Raw genomic sequence first — 27,074 nt, forward strand, 5'->3', positions numbered from 1 at the left:
AGGCAATGGTGGGTGGTATTTCTAACCATTACAATGGTTAAAAATAAAACCTAAGATAGGTTGGGTTTCAGTTGTTGCATTTAGTTAAGTTCAACGTGCCAGGCAAGATGAGCAAGTAATGCAAATGAGATTAAATAAAGAGGGGAAAAAATTGAAGAAATAAAACAAGTTTTTATTTTCATACAGCAATTATTCAAGCTAAGAGGGCATGTAAGGGCAGAGCGAAAGACTTAAAGAACCACTGTACAAGTAATGCAGAAAAATGCCATTTGGGAGAACAAAAAACTCCACTGCCTATGGATGGGTTATTATAGGTACCAGTCTGTCTGAAAAAGAATTGCCTGTGTATGACTGTGGAAGGGTGAACATTAATTAAGGCAAATGTGTATCCCATCTAGAGCTTCAAACCAAACCATTCTGGGTCCACAATGACACTCTAGTCCCAGGTTGTGTGTCCAAGCAACGGAATGTGTTCAGAGGGCCTGCCGATAACCAAACATTGAAATACATTCATTTCCCTTTGCAAGATATTTCTTCCAAGCAGCTTCCCGGACAGTGTACAGTGTATTATGCAGTGCATGCATGTCTCATCACTAAGCAACGACACAATGAGAACAATAGCGAGATGCAATGCATTGGTCCCTTCTAGTCGCATACTGCATTTACATTCACGTACTATGGCAACGGAAAATACGAACGTTAACAATGATTCAACAAGCAAGAACATTATAAATACAAATCCACATTTCTACACATTGTCTTCTCTGGTCTCAACTGTTTACTATATTTAGTTCTGCTCTGTCCAGAGGTCACAACCTCCATACTTCCAAGACATGCCTCATTGCTGTGTCCACACGCCTCATTGCTGTGTCCAAGACCCTATGTCACAAAAATAGATCTAGATATTAGAATATGTGCATCTGTTGCATAAATAAAAGCGGTTCCTCTAGATCGGCGTGTGACTTCGAAGGAACGATGGTGGTGTCGGGGGGGGGTATCAGTTGTGGAGTTGACTCCAGCCAGCCTGGTCCTGTGTGTCCACTGTCCAATGATAGGTGGTGGGGGGGGGGGGTTTGGGGCTGGCCTGATGTAGCCCAGGCCTGCTGTAGCCCAGGCCAGGGATTCAAGTCCTGGGCAGACGGAACAAAGGTGGGCTTGGTGGCTGGAGAGTTTGTGTGGAGAGTCAGATGATGGGGGCCGAGCGGTCGTTGGTGACAGTGGGACGCAGCTTGACTGTAGCGAAGGGGTTCCCTCCCCTGGGAAGACAGAAAGAGTTTAGTCATGAGCTGTGTGTATACTTGTGTGTGTGTCTTAGCTTGCTAGTATTTAAATGATTGTCAGACCAGGGGTCAGTACAGGTTTTTGGGTGCCATACCCCGGCTGTGTGTGGAGTTGATGAATCGGAGCGACAACTTACTCTAGGAAAGAAGGAGGCTTCCCATATCCGTTCTGTTGATTCTGTGGGAAAAGGGAAGACACAACATCAGGACGCTGTCACTCTACCTCAGCACTGTCACACTTTGCATTAGGTTACATATTCAATAAAGCCTGATGATTCTCCACATCCTCTTTCCTTCTGAGAAACACCATATCACATTCCCTGACCAGACTGGTTTGGGGAACGGAGATGCACTTTAGCCGAGTGCCAGAGAAAGAAAGGAGTGTGGGAATGCAGAGCTGAGACCTGCGTCACCTCACAAGACAGACATTGGAATCTGGACCTTCTGGAAAGACCAGTCTGGTTCCAGAATAATCCAGCAACATGTGGAAACCAGTGTTGGCAGCTCTGACTAACGCACTTCTGTCCGAGTGAGAGTGTGAAAGAGGCTAAAGAGGCCTCACTGTGACCACCGGTCGCCTTTTGAACTATCACTTCTCCTGACTGTGGTCATGACTAGACACAATCTTCTCAGAAACTGCAGCAATCAAAACTATAAAAAGTGATAACAGCCTCGATAGTTCACCTGATAAGAGTGCGTACCATGTAGGCTGAGTCCTTACTGCAGCGGCCTTGGCCCTTTGCTGCAAGTCTTCCCCTGTCTCTCGCTCTCTCTCTTCCAGCCTGCCTGTCCTGTCACACTTCACTTTAAACTGTCCAATAAAACATGACAAATCCCGAAATCTATTTTTTAAAAGTGATAACAATGATATACAGCTATTGAATGCAAGTTCTACTATTTAGATTTTCTTGTTGGTACTCCACATGCACGTATCCTCCCCCCTTCTGCCTCTGATGTGTAACAGCATGTCACAACTTCACAACTACTCTGATTGCAGTCAAGCCTCATTGCTGCAGTACCACAGTCTGTCCACTAGAGGGTGGCAGTCAACAGCACTCCCTTTTCTCTGCAGGCTCCACAGAGTGAGCTTGGAGGGTGAGACTGACAGTAGGGCAGGCAGACGGACACACCCTGACCCTGTCTGTCTCTGGGCCCTGTCTCACATCGGGCCTCCTGCCTCATCCCCTCCAGATGTTCTCAGTAATCCCAGTCCCGGTCAAGCTCACATATGCACACACACACGCACACACACCCGCACACACACACCCACACACAAACTCATACACACACACCCACACCAAAAATCGTACATAATGTATTGTTCCAGGTCACGTATGTGTGGCCTTAACATGTATGCAGAGATGGCAGTAACGTGTCCAGTCATTCCAGGTGTTCCCTCCCACAGTACCAGCCAGCTCCACATCTCGCTGTGTGGGGTGTGTCCGGACAGCCGGAACACGCTCACCTCCTCGCCTCTCTGGCCCACTCAGAGACGGCCGTGACTCACCCAGCCATCGCACCCTCAGTTCTGTCAATACCAAAGTGGCTCTCACCCACTGTCGCACTCCTCCTACTCTCCTGTGTGGTGTGTGTGTGTCTGTGTGTTTATGAATGGGAGTAGATGAGATGAGTCATTCGATGATAGGATGAATGGAGGATAAGCTCCTCGTGCACTGACCCCTATTTACCCCTGCACATTACAGAATTACAGAGAGACAGAGGTGGACAGAGAGAGATGAGATGAGGGAGGGAGGGAGACAAATGAGTGATGACGAAAGACAGTTGGAGAGATAGAGGACGATATGGGAGAGGAAGGGAGAGAAAGAGAGAGAGGGAGAAAGATTGATTGATACCAGGAAATAGAGAATGAGGAGACAATAAAACAGAGAAAGAAGTGGAAAAGTAAGAAAGGGGGAACGGAGGTAAAGGAAAATAGGGGGAGGGAGGGACATTAATTGGATTGGGGAATTAGAAGAGAGATCATAGGGAGGGGGCAGGTGTCAGGTTCACTCAGGGTGGAATTCCATCAGCAGACCAGGTCCAAGCCATGTCCCGGATGTGCACCTGACAAGATAGTAGGACACACACACACACACATGCACACACAGGGTACCCCATTACCCTGGATCTACCATGAGGTTCATGAATATTTCACGGCAGGGGAAGAAAAGAGAGGCGGATCTTCTTACACAGTCTGTCCATTCAACCTCTCCCAGGCCAAACATCACAAATCAGTCCCACCAAAACAATGTATGTATGTGTGTGCGCGACATAATCACTGTTGAGCTGTAAGTGTGTGTGTGGACATGTGGGAGAATGTCTGTGCACGGTATTTACTGTACAGTATATCCCCAATATTGTAGAGTGGAGATAGAAAATGAGTCGTGTGCGTATGTGTGTGGCTGTCAGTGAGTGTAGTCCCACAGTGTCTGGTGTATAAAGAGCTTATGTTTCCCTTCCCTCCCTATCTGCGATTAACAGGACGTCTATCCAGGAACCAGGCCTCAGGTAAAGTACAGCTCAGTACTCACAGTACAGTAGCCATCATGTGGTGTGTCACATGACATCCATAGTTTGGGGGAGAGCTCTCTGAAAAGGCATTTGAGAGTATTTAAGATATCATGTTACAAACGCTTCCTTTCCAATAATGTTGAGATGACTGTGTGGTTTTACCTGCAGTGTCAGTAACAGACAGCACAGGCCATTCCATTGGACAAAGATCATCCACATAGAGGAAGTGCACTATGACTGAATTATCAACCTGCAGGGGCAGATTGAGGTTTTACGCATTTTTATTTAAATCTGACCATTTTTGGGATGGAAGCTTTAGAGCATATGAACTTTACATCTGGTAGTTTCAAATGATTTTGGGATTTATGAATGAATATCAGAGTCAGAATATGACAGTATATACTAATACAGTATGTGTATACTTTATACAGTTTTTCTTACTATTCCAGTTCTCTGAGTAAATGTGTTGTGTCAACTGCAGCAGGTAATTGGGATCAAAACCCTCATTTCCATCCAGTCAGGAGGAGGAAGGATATTTCACCGCAATTTTGCTTAGCTGGCTGCCTTTGCATACATGCAAACATGTCATTTCAGGCCCTCTTTACTAGAAGGTTCCGTGTTATTTAAGAGGTTAGCGACAGTAAAAAAAACTGCTTCTTTGTCAGTGAGGTGCTACACCCCAAGGTTGCAAATCCTCTCCATGCTGCTGTCAGGACTGACTGGCTAATTAGGACCTATGCTCTTTAGCAGTGTGTTTCGAGTTCATCCTCATCGTGTTCGCCCCCATCACCATCATCACACTCAGACCGATCTTTTCACGTGAATCTTCAGCACCAGACTGCATGACTGAAACTAGACTGGTCCAATACAGCAGCTAGAACCATCTTCATTCAACAAACGTGTTTTGCGATCGTGAGACTACAGAGACTCGAATGGAGACCGGAATAATCGGCGCTTGTCACACTTGTCACAATTTCAGGCCCCTGAAAACTGCTGCACTAATAATAGTGCTCTCGTGTTACTCCGACCAGTGCAAGAACACACCTGACACGGTCCCCACACACACTGTACACCTGCTTAGATGAGGCAAGGTACAACACACTGAAGCAGCTAAGGGACCTATCAGGTGTGGCCTGTTGGTGTGAGTGGAGGAGAGGGGGACAGAGGGAGAGAGAGGGACAGAGAGAGAGAGAGAGAGAGAGAGAGAGAGGGAAAGAGAGGGAGAGAGAGGGACAGAGAGAGAGAGAGAGAGAGAGGGGGGGGGAGAGGGAGAGAGAGGGAGAGAGAGGGACAGAGCGAGAGAGAGAGAAAGAGAGAGGGACAGAGAGAGGGAGAGAGAGGGACAGAGGGAGAGAGAGGGACAGAGGGAGAGAGAGGGACAGAGGGACAGAGGGAGAGAGAGGCGAAGACGAGAGAAAAGCAGAGGAAGGGGAAGGAGTATCGGGGAATGAGGGAGAGCCACAAAACAACTGTGAGTGAGAGAGAAAGAAAGAGATAGGGACACAGTGAGAGGGAGAGAGCGAGGGGGGTCCGATTGGACGGACTGACCGTTCTGTCTGGTGCGGAGTTAAAGGAGGAGGCGGAGGGCGTGGGCGAGTGCTGCTTGCTGTTGGTGGCGGGGGAGTGGGTAGGGGAGTTGATGTAGTCGGGTGGGGGCAGGATCATGGTGGCCTCGTCTGTCTCCGTGTCCTGGTGGTGGAGGTTGACCACACTCTTACTCCGCAGGGGGGCATTGCCCACGCTGGAGAGAGGAAGAAAAGGGGGAGGGGGGGGGTTAATGGATTATATACAGATATAAATAAATCTCACCTAACCTCATAACCTAATCTTGCAAACAAACTACTTACGGTGAGATATATAGGGCTTAATTTACAGGGTTAGAAATAAATCGAATCAAACCTCATGTTGCACTCTAACTACTCCAGAAGTTAGTAATGGAGCCAACGTGTGTATATCGCAGTACTGCTCATGGCTGTAGGATGCCTCAGTACATCAATGTATAAATCAAGCCTGCGCTGCCTACAGAAGCAATAAAAGTCATTTCTGGTTTAAAGGCCATCACAGACTCGCTGACTGCTGTAGACAATAGGAAATGACCATCTACAATCTGGGTGTAACGTGAGACCTGTGTGTGCGTGCGCGCGTACGTGCACGTGTGCTCTGGTTTAACCCACAATCAACTAGAATTTGTTAGGTAATGAGATCGTCGAGATTTCATGTACTTTGTCATATTAATACACAGTCGTCCAGTTGACCCCTCCTCCTTCAGAATATGAGAAATCCCCTTACCGATTGTTGTTGACGATGGGCTCGGAGTATGCACGGCAATAGGATGATGGAAACCAGCCTCTCCTGGGAGAGAGAGAGAGAGGGAGGGAGAGAAGGGAAAAGAGAGGGAGAAAAAAGAAGAAAGAGGAAAGAGAGGAAGGGAGTGAGAGAGACAGACAGACATCAAGAGAGAAACAGAAAACAAGAGAGAGAGAGAGAGAGAGAGAGAGAGAGAGAGAGACAGAGACAGAGAGAGACAGAGAGAACATGGTTGAGACATTGCAATGAAATCAAGCTCTTCTTTCCAGTCATTCAACAGTAACAGCAGGATAAATAGGCTCCCAATGATTGAGAGGGGGTACTCTGCTGTTCACCTGCGTACCACAGTCAAACAGCCCTCCATCTCAAACACTGGAGAGGCCCTCCAGACAGAAGAGACCCGTGCCCAGTTAACCAATAACAGCCTCCAGCCTCTCCATTGCTGCCATTAGTAAGCTTGTTGTGGCGTCAGAATAAAGCCTGTAATCAGCTGCATGGTGTGGGGTCTCTAACGCAGACAGATGCAGAGTATGATGGGCGCCTCTGTGGGAAATGGGAAGCAATCAGAGCACAGCCCTGAATACCAAACACTCCATTTCCTGTTACTCTACTTGGTGGTTGACAGTAGCATTATTTCAACATTGTCTGTGTCGCAGTGGGTTTGATCACACTTGGGTTTTCCTCCTCTACCTTTGATGGAAAATGAGCCGAAGGTGAGAGAGATGCATGTTTTATCTTCAATAACACAGACGTTTTTCCATTTAGTGAGAGGTAAATTGTTTTCCCCACGCAATTTACGAGGCGTGAACACAACTATTTACCGTGACGTCTATGGCAAAAGACACAAACAAAAATCAAATAAACGTCCTTGTTCTGGCACTGACCCAAAAAATCATTGGTGGAGTTGAAAGGTGTTCCACAGAGACTGACACACACGCACACACTGTGCCACACACACATTCTGCGCCACGTCCATCTTAGAAGGGGACGACAGCGATGCAGTGTCACATATTGGAGACCCATACTCTCATGTTCCATCACAGTTCAGCTAAAGATCGAAACACTCCAAAGTCTGAGAAATGTTACTGCTTATCGCCCTCTCCAAAGACTGCCTGAGGTTCTCAAGGCGGATCTACGTACAGATCGTTCCCTTAGTATCAGTATGTCACCACTGCTTTGGAATGACACAATCCTGTTGGGCCATTAGGAGTTGGGAAGCGGGTGCGGTCAGCCTATGTTTACCTAGGATAAATACACCAGGGGTAGATACCGTATCAACTTCCCTTTAGCTACAACAATCACAGATCATAGACTATAAACTAACACTAAACTTGAAGTCAATGAGAATTTTTGGGGGGGTGGCCATGTTGGTGTCTTAGGTGGAAAGTATGAGGTGATACCTCTCTCCCGTACATTATATCTATTTGTATCTGTATACAGTCCACTGTTGCTAGGCCCAGTTGCCAGGATACATGATCGCTCAATCGAGCCATGACAGGGCATAGGTGTGTCTGGTGATATCACTGACATCATCCCACCGACCTGCCTATTGACAACTCATTGGTTCTATGTTACGGCAACCATGGTGACTATATCCAGTATTGTGGTTCATATCCAGTATTGTGGACCATATCCAGTACTGTAGTCTATATCCAGTACTGTATTAAGTGGTGTTGCCACTTTTCTTCCTGCATCAATTTGGCTCTGTCTCTCTCTCTGCCCCCCTCTCCCTTCCTCCTCTCCCCTCCATCCAGCCACCCCATCTGGCGCCTGGCAGGGCAGGGAAGCTCAGAGGGCCCTGGTCATCAGTGGGCAGCACAACCAGCATCAGCAGAAGCACACATGTCCACAGCAGCTGGTGAGGGAGGCAGGGCTGGGGGGGATGCAGGGCTAGTGGCTGAGGTGGAGGGGAGTGATTACTGTGTACATGTGGACATGACGGAGGGGTGAGGTCTGGGGGGAGCTGAGGTTGGCACGGCTGGGCGGGGGGGTCGGGGGGTGGGGGGGGGGTGGAGTGATTACTGTGTATATGTAGACTAGAGAGAGGAGGTGAGGGGTGAGGGAGGGGGGGGGGGGGATCCGGAGGCTGGTGAAGAGAGAGTGTGATTTAACAGGCTATCGAAATGGGCATCATGTACAAGACACGCAGGAGAGAGGAGGTGGGAGAGGCACTGTTTAGTGTGTCTTTGCAGGTGTATAAACATACTGTGCATCGCTGTGCATTCTGGTTCTACAGGTGTTTGTGAGGGCACACGTGTGTGTACACACAGGACGACGCGTGTGCGTGCGTGTGTGCGCGAGCCCCCGACTCACTGCTTGGTCTTCTCCAGCTCTCCGTAGAGCCAGCCGTCCCTCTCCTCTGGGATGAGCAGACTGATGACATCACCCTCATCGAAGCTCAGCAGGGTGGCGTTGCCAGCCGCCGTATGGGGGAAGATCGTCCGCACCCGGGGCCTCCGGATGATATTGTTGAGTCCCGTTGCCATGGACACCGACCTGGACATGGAGCTGTCCTCGCTGTCCCCATAGTCTGGACACGGGGAGGGCTTTGTTAGTAGCACGCACGCATGCAAACACGGACAAAAACGTTTGACATTTTGACTCCCACGCGTACCTGTGATTTTCTCTTCGACGGCTGTTTTTGTGGTAGTTGTGCTTGGGGTGATAGGGATGATGGGGGTGATGGGGGTGACGGGGTTGTTGGAGAACATGCCGGCCAGTGGGCTGGTCTGAGCCTTCAGGGCCGGGGCCGGGGGCGGGGGCATGGAGACCACTGAGTTGCTCTACAGCCAGGAGACAACACATTGACCATGGTCAGCGGGAAAGGGGTAGAAGGTGAGGGTGATTCTTTCCTAAATGGAATGCAGCCCAAGAACAATCTCCAAGTACATCAGTTATGAGGAAAGGAGGACAGGGAACAGGGGAAAGGACAAGGAAGCAACTTTCTGGATTTGAAAAAAGCCCTGTAATTTCTATTATCTCTCTCCCTCTACCTTGTTCTACCCTCCCTCTCTCCCTCTGTCTCCCTGTCTGTCTCCCTCTGTCTCCCTGGCTGTGTCTCTCCCTGTGTCTCCCTGTCTCCCTCTGTCTCCCTGTGTCTCCGTCTGTCTCTCTCCCTCTGTCTCCCACTGTCTCCTTGTCTGTCTCTCTCCCTCTGTCTCCATGTCTCCCTGTGTCTCCCTCTTTCTCCCCGTCTCCCTGTCTGTCTCTCTCCCTCTGTCTCCCTGTCTGTCTCTCTCCCTCTGTCTCCCTGTCTCCCTGTCGGTCTCTCTCCCTCTGTCTCCCTGTCTGTCTCTGTCTCCCTGTCTGTCTCTCTCCCTCCGTCTCCCTTTGTCTCTCTGTCTGTCTCTCTCCCTCTGTCTCCCCGTCTCTCCGTTTGTCACCCTCACCCGGCTGCGTCGGGAGGGGGCGGGGGATGGAAGGGGGGTGACAGGCACGGAGTTCCTCAGGCCCTCGATCATGGTCATGATGCTGTCAGGCACGTTGGTGGCGTCGCTGCACTTCTCCTGCCAAGAGGTCAGCTTCCCCGACAGCATGTCCTTGGCCTGAGGGAGGGCACAAGCACACATGATATTGTGATATTCTCTGAATACAATATGTACTGTTGTGCAAATCAAGAAAAGAAAAAAGGCGAGCCTTCCATTTCAATGTTCTTACAGTGGGGTTGGGGGACATTATTGTACCTGTGGCCTAAAACTCTTAGAAGTGGGCTTGTTGAGAAAAGCAGCTATAGAAATGGAACCAGGCCACAGAAGCCCTGTCATAGGGCACAGAGGCTCTTAGCAGCCTGGGGGGCAGGAGCCTGGGGGGAGAGACGACCTACCGTTTCATGAAAGGCAGCTGTCTGGTAAGAGAAGGTGCAGTGTTTGTCCACCAGGAAGCAGAAGCGCCTTTTCTCCTCCAAAAGGGCCTCCTTGCACCCGTCAGCGATGAACATTTGCATGTCCACCTGACGAGATGTCAGCATCTCCAGACACTGCAACGCACCAGGCATACGATCTTATCATTGGCCCCGTCATCGAACAAACAGCCCTGACCTGTGACAGATTTTCATTTCACATCTCGTCAATCGTCAAAACATCACCATTTGGCCCAATCGGACTCCCTTATCTCCTCCCTGCAGACACGGCTCAGCCAATGCCAACGTGGCACAGCGAATGGCAGGAAGCAAAAAGGCACCGGGACAGAAGGGGTGGAATAGAAGCCTGCTAATCTCTGTGTGGCAGAAGGCTAGCTGGGTTTCTTCTCTCTATTCTATGGTGAGTAAGAGGGAAAGCAGCTCCAGGTGAGGTCCGGCCTAGCCGAGAACTGCAGGTCTTATCTCAAAACACAGACGCAGGGCCATTCTAAGGTCACCATTCTTCACAGAAGGTGAAAGACGGTGTGTGTGTTTGTGTTTGTGTATGTCTGTTGGGACCTTATTAGTCTCATTATTACTCTCTTTTCGAATGATACTTGATGTTGGAACACAGCAAACTTTTGCCGAACTGAATGTGAAACCACGTAGGAGAGTGAACTCAAAGATGGAGCGTGCAACACTACTACACAGGAAACAGAACAGGGATCTGTTTGATAACCTTAACTCTCGAGTTTGTACGGTATGTACTGTAGTCTGCATGCTGTCAGAAACTCAGGCCTTGGACATTTTCACACAGTAGAAACAGAAGAAAAGATACATTGAAAATCTTTTATTTTCTATAGACATGTGGGTACTGACTAAGAGGTCCTTGGTCTCAAGTTGTACATGAAGCTGTGATAAATCTCATTTAAATTCCAGCAGCATGGAGCAGACTGCCTGTTGCTGGATATACAACAGGATATCAGACAAGATATCAGACAGGATATCAGAAATTGAATCACCTCTCAACACCTGATACGCACTATAGGTGGGGGGGCTTTGCATGAAAACAGTTGGCAGAAACAGCATAAACCATCGTAATGGGTGTTCAGCAAAGAACCAATGCTGCCACATGACAAGTAGACATGCACACACCCACCCTTCCACCCACACACATGCATGCACACATATGCACACACACACCCAGAAGGGCAAGGCCTGTCCAAAGCTGACAAGTTTCAATGTGAAGTTGACTTCCACATTCCTGGCTGTGTGTATGTGTGTGTGTGAGTGTATGTGTGCGTCTCTGATCACCAGGGATACTGTGTTTGAGCCTACTGGGACAACAGTGACAGCATAGAAAGGCAGGAGGTTGTCTGTCTCTCTGTCTGTCTGTCTGTCTCTCTCTCTGTCTCTCTCTCTCTCTCTCTCTCTCTCTCTCTCTCTCTCTCTCTCTCTCTCTCTCTCTCTCTCTCTCTCTCTCTGTCTGTCTCTCTCTCTGTCTGTCTCTCTCTCTGTCTGTCTGTCTCTCTCTCTGTCTCTATACTAACCTGTCTGTCTGTGTCTTTTTACTAACCCCCCACCCCCAACCCCCCTTCCTGGACTAAAACACGCTTGATTGCAGTGTGTTCCTCTTAGCTGGAGAGATAGCATTGTTGTTCAAACAGAGCTCCCTGTACATAGTCCTTGGATGACCTCTGATAGGAGAGCCTTCATGGATAATGACAGTACATGTACTCTCTCTCTCTCTCTCTCTCTCTCTCTCTCTCTCTATCTCTCTCTGTGTGTATCTCTCTGTATCTGTATCTACTCTATTCAGATCCTGCCTGAAAAGAAACATGAATCTAAAGCCACCAGTCGGGGTGGTCTCTGTCTATATCTTGGTGCTTTGGGAGACCTGCTGTTGTTTGGTTCACCAGTGTGACAGTGCTGGCTGTTCCCATAACGTCACCTCAGTGTAGCCGGCCCGCTGGCTCTGAGGTCACCCCTGAGGCTCTGAGGTCACCTGTGGAGGTGCCACAGTGGAACCATTGTCCATCTCTGTCAACACCGAGCACGATACAGACATGGTATCACACTCAGCGATCTGAAACACAACCTGGATAATTCAAATATTTCTCTGTGTGTATCTGTTCATGTGTGAAAGGGATATTGTTGTCTTGCGTGTATGGTAGGAGAAAGAGAAACAGTGTAATTACTGAGGTAAAAGTGTGTGAAACCTCGCTATACAGACACCAAACCTCTCCAGCTGATCAAGAAATCGGTTCTACAGCCAGTTGCTATGGACACCCACTGTATTGTTGCTTCTGTACTTATAGGGGAGAGAGGAAGGAGACTGCTAGAAGGACAGAAAAATTAGGAAGCTGCTCTAAAGCAATAGAAACCTGTGCCAGGTTCAGATTCCCAAATCATCAAGGCTAAAATGGCTGCAATTACACAAGCCTGGGACAATTGACATCACAATGTGAGCAGGCTTTGTATTTGCGGAGTTTCTCTGAATGTCAAAATGATGTGGGGAATTGTTTTGTGGTGGTCCTCATTGGAAGTTTGTCCTTTGGACTAAGACTCCGATCTCTCTCTAGGTGAGAGGCCTAACTAGGGTCTATTTGCAACCTGTGGGGCTTTCTGGATGGGAGACTGATGCTTGTAGAAGAATGGATGCAAAGGAACGTGCTTTCCCTCACAGAGGAACTCCACACACTAAGTTCCCTCCGGTCAGAATAGATTGATCACAATGCCTCCTCATATCCACCCCTTTATTCATCCTTCCATCAACGTTTTCATTAATTCATTCATCCATCCATCCACCCACACTGATAGCAGGAACACATAATGCAATGCTCTCTAAACACCCAACATACTTCAACCTCTGTGGGCTTGTCAACACAGACTGGAAAAGGGAATATTCTGAAGTCACCACCTGGGAAGTGTTTAACAAGTGTTTAATAATTGATAAGACTGAGAGAGTGACAGATAAAAAGAGAGAGCTAAATAGAGACAGAGAGCGTGCGAGGGGCTCCTTAATCTAATCACTGAAAGTGACCCTGGCTTGAAAACTCCATATTTTCCACTTTCTGCAATGGGCAACAGCTCTTGACAGATTAATACAAGGAAGTGCAGTTCAGCTATCAGTGTAAAAGTGTAATTTTAGTCCAGCATTGACATAATAGTAGTCACAAACATGCACTCCTCTGCAGTGGTTGACTCTCTAGAAATGGTGATTCAGGCCTTTTCAGTGAGTCATTCATCTACAAGTCCCTTTCTTCTCTCTACCTTCCTGTAATTCTATCTCTTCCTCGACCGAGAAGAAAACCTTGCTCTCATTTGTGGATCAGGGTTTTCGAAATCTGCTCCCTCCCTCCCTCCCTCCCTCCCTCCCTCCCTCCCTCCCTCCCTCCCTCCCTCCCTCCCTCCCTCCCTCCCTCCCTCCCTCCCTCCCTCCCTCCCTCCCTCCCCACCCCTCTTTTTGTCTCTACTCCTCACACTCCCTTTTTTTGCCACACCCACACCCTCTCTATTCTCTCTATCTGTTCTTGTCGTCTCTGTACAGCCCCCCCCCCCCCCACACACACACATATACACATGCACACACACCCCACCACACACACACGCCCCCCAGTCCCTCCCAGGCCAAACTGGGGAACGGGGTGTGTTGACTTAGCAGCCAGTTAGACTGGCTCTCTCACTGACTGGGTCAACTGTTACTCTGATTTGATGTTAGATCTGAAGCTTAGCTAGGGGGTGGGGGGCGGTGGCACAGCCTGTTGTTTTAACCTGCTAATTTACGATGCAACAGAACCCAGTATTCATCATAGAAAGGTCCCACTTTATAGCATGTTGACAAACTTGCTTCTACTGTCTTCCTTATCGTCTCTCTCTCTCTCTTTTTCTTTCTCTTTCTCCCTCACACACACACACACACACACACACACACACACACACACACACACACACACACACACACACACACACACACACACACAAACAGAAGAGGTTTCTCTTTCTCTGTCTCAGTCAGTGGCCATAGGACACATTAATAGTCTCTACCAGTATGACTATTTGCAAGCGTGTACACGGGTGTGTGTCATGAGGGTGGATTGTGCCGAGGGCTGGATACACCAGTAGCGCCTGATGGCAGACAACACACGTGCGCTCACATGTACATTAGCTTGTTTCTAAAAACGTCTTCACAAACTTCTCACTGGTTTGTTACTATGGCTACGACAGGCTGTGTCAGAGGTGTGTGTGTATGTGTATAGGACAGCTTTCCCACCTCGCTCTCCTTGCTCTCGTACTTGGTGGCGTTCTTGCCCTGACTCTTCCTGCGAAGCTTCTTCAGGTCTGATTGGGACCTGTCCAGAGAGTCTTGCTTCATCTTGTGCTCAGTCTGGTACCTCTTGAAGGTGGCCTGGAGGAGGGGGGGCATTATAGAGAATGTAATGTCATCTATGTATGGGGGAGTGAGGCAATCACACGTCTGTTTACGCCTGGGCTATGCTACCCAGATGTTCACAAACCTACTGTTGCTAACTAACTGCGGATTGTTCATTGCTGCCTGCCTGTTGCCAGCTTCGAGGCTCCTGCTGTGACTAAATGCCTTCCGAAGAGGCTACATTTTTCATTCAAGCACAAAGCAATCAAGGCTGTACACATGAGTAGCGTTCCAAACATGTGGAGTTAATAGATTAGTGAGAAGAAAGTCATTCCTGTTGTTTGACAAATTACGGTTCTACTGTACGTCTGTGGAGAGCAGTGTTGGGGGTAGTCAGTAGTCAGACTGCTTTTGTTACGTAAAAAGTAACTTAACGCGTTACTTATTTAATAGAATGAATCCGTTGCAAATATACAAATATAAACAAATATTGTTTTTCATGATGGTGGATTAGTACCTTGATCCAGTTGTATAATAAGGATTTATCATGTTATGCGAGTGACACAGAATATTCAGTACAATATGTGCTATTGCTGAGGAAGAGTGAGTGACCAAAGTGAATTGTCTGAGAAAAGAATTATGTAACTTAACGCTTTACTCTCTACAGCAAGTAACTAAGTAACGTACTAGTTACTTTACAAGAAATGTAACTAGTAACTGTAATTAGTTACTTTAAAAAGTAAAGTTACCCAACTCTGGTGGTGAGAGAGGCCTGTAGCACACACACACATTCTCACACACACACACAGTGTGAACAGAGGCATGTGCTTAGTGGAGTACTTACTGTCATGTATTTCACATCCATGTCGGTCTTGCGCTCCAACTCACCAATTATTTCCCTATGAAACCTTTTAAACTGCAGGTGAGGAAAGAGAGAGGGGACAGGGTGGGGCAAAGTGATTCGTTTTAGATGACATATTGACAGGATGTGCTGGTGTTGTTGGCAGGATGTCGATAAAACACAGTCAAAATATGGCTTAGTGAAGATGTGCGGGAAGGAACTCAAGATCGTATGAGTGAATCAGAAGCAAATCTGATCAGGGAGGCTCACGGATTCTCTGTCTCTCTCTCCCACTATGTTTCTCTCTCCATATGTCTCCATCTTTGCATAATCATTTGCGAGGGCGAGGGAGCTCATATCAGTGGCAGCCTTATCGCCCACGGATGGCAACACTCCCCACCACTCTCTCTCTGTATCTCCCCCCCACACCACTCTCTCCATCTCCTCCCCCCCCACCACTCTCCATCTCCTTACCCCCCACCACTCTCTCCATCTCCCGCCCCCACCACTCTCTCTCTCCATCTCCTCCCCCCCACCACTTCTCTCTCAGTCTAGATCCATTTCAACAGGTTTCCTGGCAAACAACAGCCCACGCCCTTTAAGTGAGACATCCCCTTGACCCCGAGACCTTCCTGGGTACTGAATAAGCCTGACGCTTCCTCCACACAGAGACATGGGTGGATGCTGACTCATGCACACAGACACACTGGTGGTGACTGGTGGTGGTCACAGACACACAGTTCTAATGCATGCTCTGACCCCCCCCCCCCCCCCCCCTTATCGGCCCCTCTTCAGCCTCTCTTCACCCTCCCCACCATACCGTATGTGGTCAGCATGCACCTTGGCTCTACTGTTCTCCCTTTCTTTCTGTCTGACTCAAGCAGTGCTGTAGCAACCTGTTGACACACCCCAGTCCAGGCTTAGCTATCAGTATTGCATGTTCAGTTCGAGTACAAGGGAGTGACACTGAGCTCAACTAAAGTCAATGTTTGATTTGAATGAGTAATGTTTGACCGTGTGCTGAAGCTTTTATCGCTTGGTAAAACCTCAAAGTGAGAAAACCCATGCCACAGGATTGAATACAACTTTCGGGTTCTTACTCTGGCTCACTTGGCAGATGGAACATCATTACTACAACTATGTCAGCACGCAAACAGAGTAGTGGGTCAGTATGGTAGACTGGTGTGTCACTATTGTACAATAGCATGCTAATGCTAACAACTGTAACAACATCCCCAGTTCCCAGAAGTGTTTCCACAGGGCATGTTGAAACACGATTCACACCCATTGTCCCAGCAGGTACACGTTCTCCTCAAGGTTGTTTTTGTTTCTAGTCAGGAGCTGTTGGTTCTCTGGATCTGTCCCTGGGTGTGACACTGGCTACAGAGGAGGGGAGCCACACAACAGGGCAAAATACAAGGAAGCACGCCACCCTGGGATCACATGGTCATATATGTGTGTGTGTGTGAGTGTGTGTGTGTGTGTAAAAGTGTACGTGGGTGTATTAGTGTGTGTGCACGTGTGTGGGGGTGAGGGGGGTGTTCACAGTGACTGGAACTTCAGGCTAAACTCAATAGGTTAAGGTTGTATTGATAAAGATAAGTGACAGAAATAAAGATATAGGTAGAGCTAGCACTAAAGGTGTTTCCTGCTAGTGCCTTGTAGGAAAAACCCACCCCCACACACACACACACACACCCAAACCCACCCACACCCCCAGGATCAGAGATACTCACATTCTCCTCCAGCTCGAGGTGAACCTTCTTGTGAACCTCAGAGATCTCCATTAGCACTACTCCTGTAAAGAATGAGCAAGACCTCCTGATTAGCTGGCACCAGAAGAACCAAAGCCTTTGGCAGGCTGTAACTTCAGTCTAGTATGACCACCCTTCTGTCTCTGCTCAGACAGCAGGTTCAACCCAGCCACCTGCCTCACCCCACAACAGTGACTGGTAGAGGTGTGAATTGACACTGATCTCCCGATTCGGTTACGATTATCATGTCAGCGATTCGATTCCTCGATGCATTACGTTGCATTACGATGCGTTTAGTTTTCTATTGAAGCCATATAGGATATTTGACTTTACAGAATGCATTAAGATACTGTATAGTTCAATATAATACAGTTTTCTAAATTAATTATTTCTATATTAATTATTGACAAAACGCTGTGACGACATGCCACGCTGAAAGACATTGTAACTGACTTATAACTACTGTACTTGCTGTGTAATATATGTTTTGCTACTTGATTTGTTTTTTCCACACCCTTGCACTTTTTGAGGTTCATGTTGTGAAATTGTTTAATTCTAACTTGTTCAACTACATGCTCTTGTGGTTCTTCCCTTTGGGACTTATTTAGTTTTCAGTGTATGCTTCATGTTTTGGCTACCTGCAATGTTTACCACCTATGCACTTTTGTGAAGCTCTCTTTTGGAAGTCGCATTGGATAAAAGCGTCTGCTAAATGCCTTCATGTAAATATAAAGACTGACTAACATGCACAATTCATAACGATTTCATAAAGGCAAAAGGTTAACATTGAAATCCTAATAATCATAGTTTTGGCTCCAACAGTTATATTTTCAGCCAAAAATACAAGTAGGCCTACGTTGTAGTAAGATATAGATAATCTTTATTATTTAACAAAGTCTGAACACAACACATACAGCATTTTTAGCAGTATTGAAAACAGAGTTGCATCAATCCTCGTAGTTGCTGGCCCAGAGTTTGCGTTTTCCGCGGCTGGTGTTGTTGCTAGCAACTCAGGATGGAAACGGCTACTGTAACGTGATTCCTAAATTTGGTAGTGTTCCCAACGTATTTAATTTTGGTGTGACAGGCATATCGCATGCGATGTATCCAGTTCGTGCTTCCCAGCCTGTTGGTAAAATCCGAAATGAAGTTCCATATCTCAACTTTTAAGACGCTTGGAGCGTTTTTAAGGACGATCTCACAACCACACTCAGCCATTTTGCTATCATCGGTCTAGATGAAACGGGTTAGGCTACTGAGAATGTTATTTTTCATTTGAATGTTAATGCCGCGGCCGGAAAATTAACGAGCGACATCATTGCGTTATAATCGATTATGGTCGGCCACTGCATCGCTGCAGAATCGTCCGTGTCCGCGTTGCGATGCATCGATTATTCGATTAATTTCAACACCTCTAGTGACTGGAGAACAGAGCTACACAGTGCTGCACCTTGGTGCATTAGGTCAAGTAGATCCAGCAGTAATAACGTTCAGTTATGATTATTTCAATCAATCACTTGGAACACTGTAAAAGTATAGGTCTCTTAAATGACTGATTCTAATTGACCCAGTTTGTTAGATCAGCCATCAGCTATCTGTCAACACCTGGACCCATTCGAGGTTTGAGGCCATCCCACTTACTGCTGAGAAGACAGCAATATATCAATGTACAGTGTATTCGGACAGTATTCACAGCGCTTCACTTTTTCCACATTTTGTTGTTACAGCTGGTTACTGGTTTCCTCCAGACATGACGCTTGGCATTCAGGCCAAAGAGTTCAATCTTTGCTTCATCAGACCAGAGAATTTTGTTTTTCATGGTCTGTGAGTGAGTCCTTCGGGTGCCTTTTGGCAAACTCCAGGCAGCTGTCATGTGCCTTTTACTGAGGATTGGCTTCTGTCTGGCCACTGCAATACAGCCCTGATTGGTGGAGTGCTGCAGAGATGGTTGTCCTTCTGGAAGGTTCTCCTCTCTTCACAGAGCAATGCTGGAGCTCTGTCAGAGTGACTACCGGGTTCTTGGTCACCTCCTTGACTAAGGCCCTTTCCCCTGATTCACTCAGTTTGGCTGGGTGGCCAACTCTAGGAAGAGTCCTGGTGGTTCTGAACTTCTTCCATTTACGGATGATGGAGGCCACTGTGCTCATAAGGACTCTAATCAAGTTGTAGAAAACATCTCAAGGAAAATCAGTTGAACAGGAAGCACCTGAGCTCAATTTTGAGTGTCATGGCAAAGGGTGTGAACACTTATGTACATGTGATGTTTTATTTGTTATAGATAGATTTTTTAGGAAAACAATTAATTGAATCAATTTTGGGATACGGCTGTAACATAACAACAAGTGAAAAAAGTGAAGCGCTCTGAATTATTTCCGGATGCACCGTACATTTGGTTTGTGTGGAAAACTTGACTTAATTAAAATCAGCTCAAGCTATAGGGAGCCGCAAATTACATGGCTTCTCACTGTGTCACTCACCAAGACAATCAAATTGGGATCATGATATCATAGTCATAAACACATAATAATCATAATAAAAGAAACGAGAAGCAGCATTGTGCAGGATTTATGCAGTGTGGACCCACCCACTTGGCACTAGGTCAGTTGTTTACGTGTATAAAAGAATGAGCTGCCAATTAAGATAGCATATCACTTTATCATTTTCTTTCCCTCATTCCATTGTTATAAAAAGAAACGAAAGCGCTTAAAAACAAATAAAAATAAAAACAGCTATAAAACACTAGCAGCAGTTTCAGAGCCAGTAAGATGGGGTCAAATAGCTGTACACACAGATGGACACTGGGTGAGACAAGGAGCTGAGAAAGGGTTGGCCTATTCCTGGCTTGGCTGATCCAATTGACACTCTCTTTATGTGGCCAGGTCTGGACTAGTCTGCTACTTCAGATGACCGCCAGGTGTGTGTGACTGTGTCTGTGTATGGTGTCTGTTTCACACACAGCCCTGCACAAAGCTCACAGATTACGAGTTGACACAGCCATACATAGCCATAGAGCCTGTATGAGTGTGTGTCTTTTAGGTAAGCTTTCTAACCATCTGAAGAGAGAGACACAGAGAGAGAGAGAGAGAGAGAGAGGGTGAGGGAGAAATACACTGATAAACAGAAAGAGAGAAAGAAATAGAGCAAATGGAAATCTAGTATTAGCCTTGTACCATGTGTGTCTACAGTACCAGCAGAATAATCCTGAGGATATATTTTTTCCACAGCAAACACGCATCGTCCTGAAATATGTTGTTGTGTCTAATTGACTCGACATTTTTGAATGCAACCTCAGACGAACGGATGACTGGTACCTCTATAGCAGTGTGTACTGACATTACAGAGCAGAACTGGATTGCCTGATGTAAATGTGGTGCAGTGGTTCTGTGCAGGGCCAGCAGCTTGTGTGTGTCTCTCTGCCCTGCTGGAAGGGGGCTGTGAGCTCTTTGAGCTCATCAAACAGGCCACATGAGACCTCCAGCTCCAGAACCTTCCATCTTGAGAACAAAGGAAGGGGGGGAAGGTTATTGATTTGACGTATCTGATACTGATGCACTGGACAGAGTGTGTGTCTGTGTGTGTGTGTGTGTGTGTGTATGTGTGTGTGATTTAAGTGCAGTGGGTGCATGTGTATCCGTGTATGACATAATGGTGTGTGTGCATATATGTGCAGCCAGCTGATGTTAGCCTGAATAAATGAACAATAGTTGTATTCATTTTCCCCTTTATGATGAGTTTGTTTGTTTCAGGTGCGACATACTGTTTCCTAATCTGGCGAAAGCCCTGGTTGAGTCCAATAGCCCAACTATCAAACAAGGAGATTAACAAACCATACAGTAAGTGCAAAGTTTCTAGATCATTGCGCTCCCTAAACAATGCTTTGGAATTGTTTCCACTTCAACATTCTGTTTTGTACTGATACACAGCATTGAGTCGCTCAGTCATACTATTGATGTGGAGCTGACATCTATCGTTTTTTTTTCTTTTTCTGTGCTCTTTGTAATGACTTTGGGTATTTTGGCAGGGAGGCAGAGAGGCAGAGAGGCAGGGGGAGAGGAGGGGAGGGACGGAGAAGAAGGTACATACAGAGGGTGTGGTCACTCAAGTCATGTTGTATGTACAGGCTTAGAATAGCCACTTTTCACACTAGGTTCCGAAATAAACACAACCAATCTCTTCAAAATGCATCCTCTACTTGTGTGGTCTGGAGTGACCATTCAACACTAACCGCTCACCTACCTTGACACATCCTCAACCCCAGAACCCACTCTAGGTTTGGACAACATATGAGAAGATAAAAGCTGAGAGGAGATGTTCTGAATCAAGTGTGCTACATCACTCATCATAACCCTCATGATGCTGAACCGGAATAGTGTTTCACTAGAAATCCTCAGATAGGATGTCATGCATAACCAAAGGACATTTACAGTACAAACATACAGTATTTAAGGAGTACAGTCTCGTTTTCTCCCCCTCACCCCTTTCTCTTTCTCACTCTAACCAATTTCTTTCTCCTTCTCTCACAAACTGATATATTGTCATTTGTTTATAGTTGTCATGTTCTGACCACAATGTTACCAAGCAACAAGCATGCACCACTGAGCGGCGTTCTGTGCTAGGGAAACAAAATGCCTCATAACAGGGTGTGTGACAATGGAGCAACAACCCCTGTTAGCCTGCCGACCAAACTAAGACACGGTAACTCACCCTGCCGAGATAGTACGCCCACAGGTTTAATTGGGGGGGTTTTGCAACAGGTCCAGCTTGGCAAGACACAACTATGGGTTGGAGCGGAGGTGTGCAGTATTTCTTAGAATTAAACATCCTGTATGGCTGAGACATTGAAAGCGACTATATAGAGTCTCCTTCCATGGTTCAGTCTGGCTGCTTACAGGACAGAGAACAGTGAAAACACCCAGGTTCTTCTCGCCCCAAAGATACAACATGGCCGTCGTGTTGGAGTCTATCAGCTAGGACTAAACCAATTTAATCACATCCATCTAGCTCCCAGGCAGCTCTAAATCTGCATGTGAGCAAACACTCCTGCCGTTCACTGGCTTGTGAGGTCTCGCTATCTCAGAGTAGCCCTTGCTGCGTTCGCCCAGGCAAATGCTGGGACCGTTTCTGAATTGTTCCCTGATTGAGATTGGGATCGGCCATGGATGCAGAAACTTTGTTGGAGTCTCCAGTTTCAGAAAAGCTCTGGCGTTTGCAGAGATGGATGTTCTGCAAGACTGGTGTAGGAAAGAGCAATCATTAAGGGTTGCTAGCAGGGATAAATTGGTACCCACTGGGAACACATGATGGTGAGACATTTGGACTGTGTTGGTCCCTGCTGGACCAAAGCCACTCGCTAAATGGGAAATAAGGCTTATAGTGTCCTGAGAGGCCTCACTCAAAAAGTATTTTGGTAGTGAATATGGAGTATTTGTTTTTGACAACATCATCTATATGGCATAATCAATTCATTCTTAATAGTCTTTCGCAGAAGGAGCTTTTCAAAGGGGATATGCAAATACATTCACACTATCGTACCAATGGCTTTGACTGTGGTGCAAAATAATGCTGGTATCAGCAGGTGACACCTGACGTGCTTGCACAACATCCTGAAAATTATGTAAACAGGCCTAGAGGACATTCAAAATGGAGCCAACACAAAGCTGAGTGTGTGTGTGTGGTTGAATGCAGATGTGGTAAGCCCTTTCTGGAGAAACACACACACGCAGAAAACCTCAGAGATGACACTGTGCTCTTTTGTTGAGGTCTCACATTTCAGCTTGCTTCAGTTACATCATGTGTGACCCAGTGATCAGGGGAGATAACGAGAGCTCCACGCGCCGCCATCCTGTCAGAACCTTTAGCCAGCTCTGTCTTCATTAGTCCAGGTGTGACTGCTCTCCTTGTGGGAGAGGCTTAAAGGTCATGTGCTGGCTACCTGAGAGGCCCTGGATGAAAGGACCTCCCTTCACGCTGACATTTGAACTCTGAGGGCTGGAGGGGGGTGAGGGGAGGATGGGGGGGGGTTGGAATTAGGAAGCAGAGAAGGAGGGAGGCAGGGCAGCATGTCAATCCTTCAGTGACTCTCAAGAGTATTAGGTGTCTTGGCCCTTGGCGTCACCGTGTCTCGTGTTCCTGAGGCTGCTTGGGTACGCTTGTGATGTTCCACAGGTAGAGAGAGGGAGGGGCGGATGAAGGGAATAGGGGGAGGGAAACAAGCCATCTTCTTCTGTGGTGTGGGAGGGTAGAGACTGCTGTTACCCCAGGCTTCTCTTTGGCTCATGTGTCGATGAGAAGGCTTGTGGTTATTGTCCTTGGAAATGCTGTAACATTTCTCTGGCAACAATGTGTGATGGGCTTAGCTTCTGCTCAGTAGAGAAACAACCGTGTTCACAAAGCTTCACTTGCTGCAACCAAACAGTGTTGCCTCAAAGTGCATTGTCATGACTAAGGTGGGGCTTAGTCTTCACAGACTGAGAAAACTCCCAGTGCTGTCTGTGTCTCACGCGCACTGGAATACACTCACGCATACGAATGCGGGGGATTAGTGCATGCAGGAGTCTGGCCAAGGTTAAGTGTGATTCATCTCTATTTGGTTCACTTTAGGACTATCCTTTCACACACACACACACAATGCCTCAAAGTCACCTTGTGTGGGTGTGGTAAAACCCATAAAACACACATGTTTACCGGAGCCATCCTGCTAAGGGGAGGGAGGGGGAGAGAGAGAGAGAGTTTTTACCCGGTTTCACAACTGTGTGAAACTAAATGTAATCATCACTTGCCCCAAGAGCAAGAGGGAGCCCAGGTACAGCACCACACACACACACACACTCACACAAGCTGTCGGACACATCCTGTGCTGCTAATTAAGTCGGACCCAGGGGAGCGAGGGGGAAAAAGAACCAGACATTTCTAGACTATATTGCATAGTGGAACCCTATGAGGCCTGTCCAGATAGGAAGCTTCCAACAATGGGGTGAGAATCCCAGCAGGGGGAATTTGAACAGAGGGGTGAGAATGTATCCAAAGGCTCAGAGCCAGAGGTGATCTACAGCTAGACATAAAATGCACCTTGAACCTAAGGGCTGAGGGATTTTAGACAGACTGTTGAACATCCATTTGAGAATTGGAGATGTGTTGACACAGAGGCTTCCAGAAGAGTTTGAGCACCACAGAGCTGCCTTATAAACAGTCAGACAGATAAACAGAGGCATACAGATAATCAGGCAGACAGACAGACAGACAGACAGACAGACAGACAGACAGACAGACAGACAGACAGACAGACAGACACAAGCAGGCAAGCAGGCAGGACTTACCCAGCTCTCTGGAGACAGGAGACACCGCAGCATTCTCTCCAATCTTAGACACAGCGTCAAAGTACATTTTGCCAGCCAGGGTCATTGCTATAAACACACAGACACACAGATTTTAACCTACAATACAACTAGAAGAAGTCTTCACTCTACAGTACCTCAGAATGGCATTCATGAGTAAATATTAACACAGCAACACCAGAGGTGAACATCAGTTTGGCACATGGTTTGGTTATTCGTGTAAGTATACAATATAGTATATTCTGTAGATTAATTACTGTATAAAATATGGATGCTCACCAGCCACAGATTTCTCATAGTTCTTCCCCAGGTTGACTAAGTTCCTCAGCCCAGGGTTGAACTGTTCCATCACATTCTGGAGAGGAGAGGAAGGTGAGATCAGAGTGACAAGGAGCCTGGCTGTTTATGCTCTCTCCTATGTGACTGAGTGAATGACATAAAAGGAGAGAGCTGCAGGGAGAAGATGGAGGTGAACGAGTGAGTAAGAGAATGTCCGTCTGTGAATGAGTAAGTCAGTAAGCGCGAATGTGAAAGAATAATATGAATGAATATATGAATTAATGAATTACATGAAGGTGGCAGCTCCACACTCGGTTAAAACGGCCACATCTGACTATAAGAAAGTGTTCACACTTTCTCACAGGGATCAGTCACAGAGAGATTCCAGATTGATGGTCCAGCACCATGTCATTGCCCCAATGTAAAAACATGGTTTCTGTCATTACCTTCATTGTCTGAGAGGCTTTCTCTTATAATATTAATGAACAATTCAGCTCATCCAATTCTACTGATACAGAGGCGTTGAATCCAGAATCCCCAATTTCCTGCCCCCATCAAACAATTCCAACTGGCCCACAGTTGTTCAGCCCATCAAATACCTTACTCTAATCAGTTGAACTGCTATTTCCCTAAGTCAAGTCCTACTATGAGTTCAGATGGTTATCGCCAAAGGAATTTTTACTGTTTAACAAGATAAAGGTGAGTCATGGCTGAGACCCAAAAAAAGAATCCAGGAAATGATAGGTGAAACCCTGGCATTTGAATGAACATGAAAACACATGAAACTCCAGGTAATCGCCCCAGGTAAAGACCAACCATTTTCTGAGAAATGTGTGCATTTGGTAATACAGGGATTTATGATCCAGTGACAATTAAAAGGCATGAAGCAGTGAGGGAGGTGTACAAGTGGTGAGTCAACCTAAGCCCGCTTAACTCCTTTCAGAGTTTATGTGTGGTACAGCAGTGGAGTTGTCAGTATGGCACTGAGTTTTCTCTCCCATCATGCTCTGTGCCAAGGTTACTCTGGGCCCTCTCCTACAAAAGGCTTACTCAAAGTTGTTCAGTGTACAATTTTTATACAGCACAAACCTGCGGAGCAGTTGGCTATAACTGCGAGCCAGAGGTGCCGTGGTGGAGCAGGCTGTATAATCTTACCACACACAGCAGCCAGCTAAATAATTAAACCTGCACGGTTTGCCTTCCATTTCACCACCTTAAGGAGCTGGGTCGGGCGCACCAAAGTCTAACGGCATTCTCAGGTCTAAAAGACCAACCGCCAAGGCACACTACTGTAGGTCGCCCACTTGTTCTTGCATCAGGCTGGCACCCTGTGGAGTGTGCCACACTTGGCACATGACTTGTGGAGTGTGGCATAAAGTACCCTGTGGCCATGACTAATCATAAATAGCAGTGTAATGGGCATGCCTTGACACTGAAATGGAACAGTGTGATGAAGTGAACAGATCGCAGAAGTGTTTAACCCAAGTCTAGGACAGCTAGTGTTACATGAATCACTTTTATTATGGTACTCATACATATAAGTAATAGGTGACCAATATGCGAAAAGAGACATTACTGAAGAACACTTGTTTAAGGTAAGGGAGATCAGGATGTGGCAGACAGAGTACTATGGCTCTATTACACATGAAGGGGAATTACAGCTCATGTCTGTTCATATTGTCAAGTGCCACTCACGAGAATTTTTTTTAAATGGAATCAATGTAACAAGTTTCAGTTAGCTCTGTGGAGATTCATTCTCCTTAAATTCTGTTATCCACATTTTGGCTTTCAAGTACTGTAATGCCATTGGATTGGGTTTGATCCAAGGAGCAGCAACAGATGTTTCCATACTAGAGTCAACAGTGAGCAACTTTTCGTCCCTCTAATTCTATCAATTATCAGGATAAAACTAGAGCTTTTGTTTGGTTGGGAAACCCCTAATTTACAAACAAATCTAGCGATTGCGGTGGACGCTAATTGAAACTGGACAGACTCAAAAGAGTCAAGTTAAAAGACATGGACTGGGCGCACCTGTTTGAATAGAATAGGTCGCACACGGTGAACGTTTATCCTGTATTATTCTTGTTTTACTTACCTTATATGTGCTTTCGGTGAGCTTGTTCACCTCCTCTGGGTCTTTCGACATGATCAAATCCCTGTTGATTCCGTTAGAAACTATAACTATTCACCCTCACCCAAAAAGTGACAAAACAGACCTCTACGGATTCATGAAATTCCTCATTGTCATCGAGTGCTCCACATATTGAAAAAAAGAATGTCACCTGAAGTCGATCAACCCTTTATTAAAACAGTAAAATAATGTGTCAGTCTATATCCAAAATATGCAACGGTTTGCTGTGGACGTTATCTGTGGACTGTAGGTTAAAGCTGAGCTGTCAAACTTTGCGTCGTCAACGGGAAGGAGGTAGGTGTAGGGTGTTGGACGTCACACACTGCCCCCTCCGAAATTATAGTCAAGGTTGACGCTGGCTATCCCTGAAGGTTGCGGGCGCTCCCTAGAGGCACTGCCAGTCCACTGCCATGTAAAAAAACGTACA

The 27,074-nt window shown here is 46.7% G+C and overlaps 1 protein-coding gene across 1 annotated transcript; it reads right to left on the reverse strand.

The window, feature by feature from the left end:
- Positions 1-151: 151 nt before the first annotated feature.
- baiap2l1b (BAR/IMD domain containing adaptor protein 2 like 1b) lies at positions 152-27,074 on the reverse strand. Its single transcript, XM_047039153.1, has 14 exons — positions 26,612-27,074; positions 24,517-24,592; positions 24,220-24,306; positions 16,886-16,947; positions 15,153-15,224; positions 14,210-14,344; positions 9,922-10,074; positions 9,488-9,643; positions 8,713-8,881; positions 8,412-8,628; positions 6,081-6,143; positions 5,340-5,532; positions 1,418-1,458; positions 152-1,256 (listed from the first exon to the last, which is right to left on the reverse strand). Exons 1-14 carry the CDS (start codon positions 26,660-26,662, stop codon positions 1,184-1,186), a joined length of 1,548 nt encoding a protein of 515 aa, XP_046895109.1. The 5' UTR covers positions 26,663-27,074; the 3' UTR covers positions 152-1,183.

This window comes from Hypomesus transpacificus, chromosome 17 (genome assembly GCF_021917145.1).
Source record: "Hypomesus transpacificus isolate Combined female chromosome 17, fHypTra1, whole genome shotgun sequence".
In the NCBI taxonomy this organism is placed as follows: domain Eukaryota; kingdom Metazoa; phylum Chordata; class Actinopteri; order Osmeriformes; family Osmeridae; genus Hypomesus; species Hypomesus transpacificus.